The 3,817-nt window shown below is 45.1% G+C and overlaps 1 protein-coding gene across 1 annotated transcript; it reads left to right on the forward strand.

Annotated features, from left to right (window-relative positions):
• Window positions 1-364: 364 nt before the first annotated feature.
• Window positions 365-2,284, forward strand: bhlhe41 (basic helix-loop-helix family, member e41; the record flags this gene model as incomplete). Its single annotated transcript, XM_084452754.1, has 5 exons — window positions 365-499; window positions 602-665; window positions 850-957; window positions 1,060-1,171; window positions 1,356-2,284. The coding sequence occupies exons 1-5, from the start codon at window positions 438-440 to the stop codon at window positions 2,282-2,284; spliced, it is 1,275 nt and encodes a 424-aa protein (XP_084308880.1). The 5' UTR covers window positions 365-437.
• Window positions 2,285-3,817: the final 1,533 nt, after the last annotated feature.

Consider the following 3,817-nt stretch of genomic DNA (forward strand, 5'->3'; position numbering starts at 1 on the left):
TCCACCTCCATAGCCTAGTCATTGCGGATCAGAGTGTGTTGACAGACCGGAGAGATCCTCTTTTTTCTCTTGGTTCACACAGTGATACTGAATATCGATAGACTAGGCTACTATGTAATCAATCGTTCCAGTTTCTATTTGCATTGCTATAGAAACCGCCGCCAGCTGCCTTCTAACCCGTGGAAGTCTCCATAATTACCGGACTTTGTGCTGGTGCAGTTAACACGTGAGTTGGAAGCCGTTTCAATACCGGGGACGCGCGTGCGCTCTCGCTATCGCCAGGACAGCTCGCAAAGTGGCAGTTGAGGAAACCAGACATCATTCTAAAGTGCAGCACTACCGGAGAACAGTCACCGTGCAACATCTCTCCTCGACCCGTCTGTCTGTTGGTCTAGGAAATATAAACATTCCCGAGACGAAGAGGAATACGAAGAGTTATGGATGAAAGAATACCTCATCTGCAAGACAGACAGTTTATGGATCAGGCAGATTTCCTAGGGTAAATATTACTTTTATCACTCCGTGTGGGTTCTGTCAAGTGTTTCCATTTGTCATGACTGTGTTAGCCTACTGATCTGATGTGATTTGTTCCTGGCTGTAGGATGGAATACCCTTCGCTGTACGTGTGCAAGTCTAAAAGGGGAATGAAGCGAGAGGATGGCAAGGTAGGCTATTACGCGCGGGAGTTTTTAACTTGGTTTTGACTCCGTAGATTAGTGTGATAGATCAATAATTTTGACTCCGCGACAGATCAATTTGTGAAAGTCAACTGGGGGGGGGGTCCCTTCTTCCTCCCTGCTGTCCCTTCTTTCTTGAGGCACAGACCTGTTATCTTGTCCTCTCCAGCAGGACGCATACAAGTTACCACACCGGTTGATCGAGAAGAAGCGAAGAGACAGGATCAATGAATGTATCGGCCAGCTGAAGGATCTGCTACCCGAACACTTAAAACTGACGGTAAGATCCTGACATTATACAGATGTGTTTTTTATGTTCAGCCTATGTGTTATTTTTGTAAATTGCCGTTGTAGATTAATGGAAATTCATTCGTCCCCTTAGACTCTTGGGCATTTGGAGAAAGCAGTTGTCCTGGAGTTGACGTTGAAGCATTTAAACGCTTTGACTGCTGTGACAGAGCAACAGCACCAGAAGATTATCGCTCTGCAGAGCGGTGAGTTGCATAACCACTACGTGTGCACAAGGCTACTTGGGAACTTTTCTGAATTTAAAGTGCGTTTTGGTCACGTATTTAAAAATGATAGCGGTGTCGCTTTGGTGTTTTAAATAGGCTAGTTATAGTGAGCTCCTGGCCTGATAGCTTCCCGTATACCAACTTGTCCATGTGTGCTTTCCAGGTGATCGGTCGATGAAATCGTCCATCCACGCTGATTTGGACGCTTTCCACTCGGGGTTCGAAGCGTGTGCCAAAGAGGTGCTGCAGTACCTGAACAAGGTCGAGAACTGGACAGCCCGCGAGCAGAGGTGTGCGCAGCTCATCGGTCACTTGCACAAAGTCTCCGCGCAGTTCCAGCCTGGCGCGCCGCTGCTCCAGCAGATCACTGCTGGGGACGCGCAGGAGCGCGACGCACAGAAAGGTGACAGCCAAGCTAACTGCGTACCGGTCATACAGAGGACCCAGAATGGGGAACTTAATGAGAATGACACCGACACGGACAGTGGATATGGGGGCGAGGCCGAAAAGAACGAGAACAAAGTTGACAAAGGATGTGACCGCAGCAAAGGGCAAGGAACCAAGGCGGTAAAGATAAAGCAGGAGTTTGGAGATGATAGCGTCGCCAAAAAACCAAAGATGAACTGGGTTGGAACCAGCACGGTGGGCGCAGACGCCCCCGCCAGACCTGACTTGGCCTTCATGAACTCTCTGATGGGAATAACCGGCGGTGTAGGACAGCAGACTCCATTTTGCATGCCTTTCTACTTCATCAACCCCTCGGCGGCAGCGTCCTATATGCCTTTATTCGATAAGAGTAACCTAGAGAAGTATGTGTACCCAGCCGCGGCAGCGCTCACGTCCCCGTTCCCCTGGCTGTACCCAGGGCTCCCCGTACACGCAACGGCAGCTGCGGCCGCGGCTGCTGCAGCTGCGTCTTTCTCCGGGATATCTACCGAGAAGGGCTGTGCTGGGTTCGGATCCTACTCTCCCTATCCTGACAGTGACGCGTCAAACGAGGCTGAGTCGGGCTCCCCCGAGCAGAGAGAGGAAGGTCCGGAGGATGACGGTGCAGGGTATGACTCCCCAGACAACGACAATGACTGTACATAATCACATGGATTTTGCAACTATTTTTTTCTTGCTTGTAAAAAAACGGGCTAATTTATCAGCGTATCTTAATTTTACGTGCATTGAGATTTTCTGTATTTTCGTATTCTTTCATTTATTTTTTATTTTTTATTGCAGTATAGGCTAGGCTATTGTCGAGACTAAAGTTTCATAGTTGAATTTCTAATGTAGGCTACCTTGGCGAGACAGGCAAGTTGGGACGTGTGCCTTTTGCACTTAATGCTAGATTAATTAATCTGAATGATTTTCGACAATGGTTGACACTAACATGTCTGTGTATAGGGAATATTGTGCTGGAATTCTATTTTTATTTTATTTCATTTTTTTTAAATTTCCATTTTAATATGGCAATAAAAATGTGCCAAAAGATTTGCGTAATTTCTCCAGTGTCCCAATCAGTCACATTGGATGTGTTATGTTGCAACCAACCTGCGCCAAGGCGATCATCAACATTGCTGACTGCGACTGTATATATGATTACCCTGATAGGCGAGCTGTTGTTTATCATTTCTCTTGTGCACTAAATGAGTCTATGTGTTAAGTGCTTGAAAGAGTTACTTACATACCTCATCCTCCAGACGCGCCTCCGGGGGTAATTCAACTTATGGTACTTAGTGACACCATACAGAACCCCCAAACACAGGTTTAACTGGAGAAGTACTGGAGTGTTATTGCTGGCTACCCTTTCTCTTTTCATGCAAACTCAGTTATTTCAGATCTGAGTTTGTATGTTTAAGCTCTTGATTAAGATTTGTAATCACACCATGTCCAATCTTTCTCCAATGTTAATCTGTTTGAAATGTCAAACGAACAATAGGAATAGTTGGCACCGTATTGGACATCTGAGTGTCCCTGATGACAGGTATCTCCACATGTTGAGATAGCGAGTGACCTGCACCTCCAGTAAAACCATATAGATATATGATAGCACCTTAGATCTTTGATATTGAATGTAACTACCTGTATTTTTATTAGCTATGGAACTTTATATGTAAGATGATACAAGTTAGGTGAAGTGCACTTGTTTTTACCTTCCTCATGGCTTCCCCCAATCCACCACTGTATGTTCTTTTTTCCCTTAGTTTGACATTCAGAAACGCTCCTTAAATTAGAGGGCAGCAATCTCACTTTGGACTGCAGAGTTTTGTATATGTGAGAATAACCAGATAGATATTTAAAGCTTTTGTGGTCTGTGCACCTTAAAATAGCATTGTTAAGACTTGCTGAACCACTAATCATATTTCAATCAGACAGAAGTGTTACATGCTTCAGGTTGATGACTCTATAATTCATCTGCCTCAGATAATGGAACAACTTGGCCACTAACAGCAACATCATGTTCTAACAATGACATAAACAAACTGGCCTTCAGGACATGTGATGTGGTGACCTGGTCCTGTGACCCACAGTGGTGATCTTGGTCCATTAAATATGTATTAAATCTTTCTTTTTAAGAGACTCCCACCAGTGTTGTGTTTAGTTTGGAGTTCCCCATGTGAGTGCATATAAAGATAA

Source organism: Borostomias antarcticus (assembly GCF_949987555.1).
Source record: "Borostomias antarcticus genome assembly, chromosome: 18".
Lineage (NCBI taxonomy): Eukaryota > Metazoa > Chordata > Actinopteri > Stomiiformes > Stomiidae > Borostomias > Borostomias antarcticus.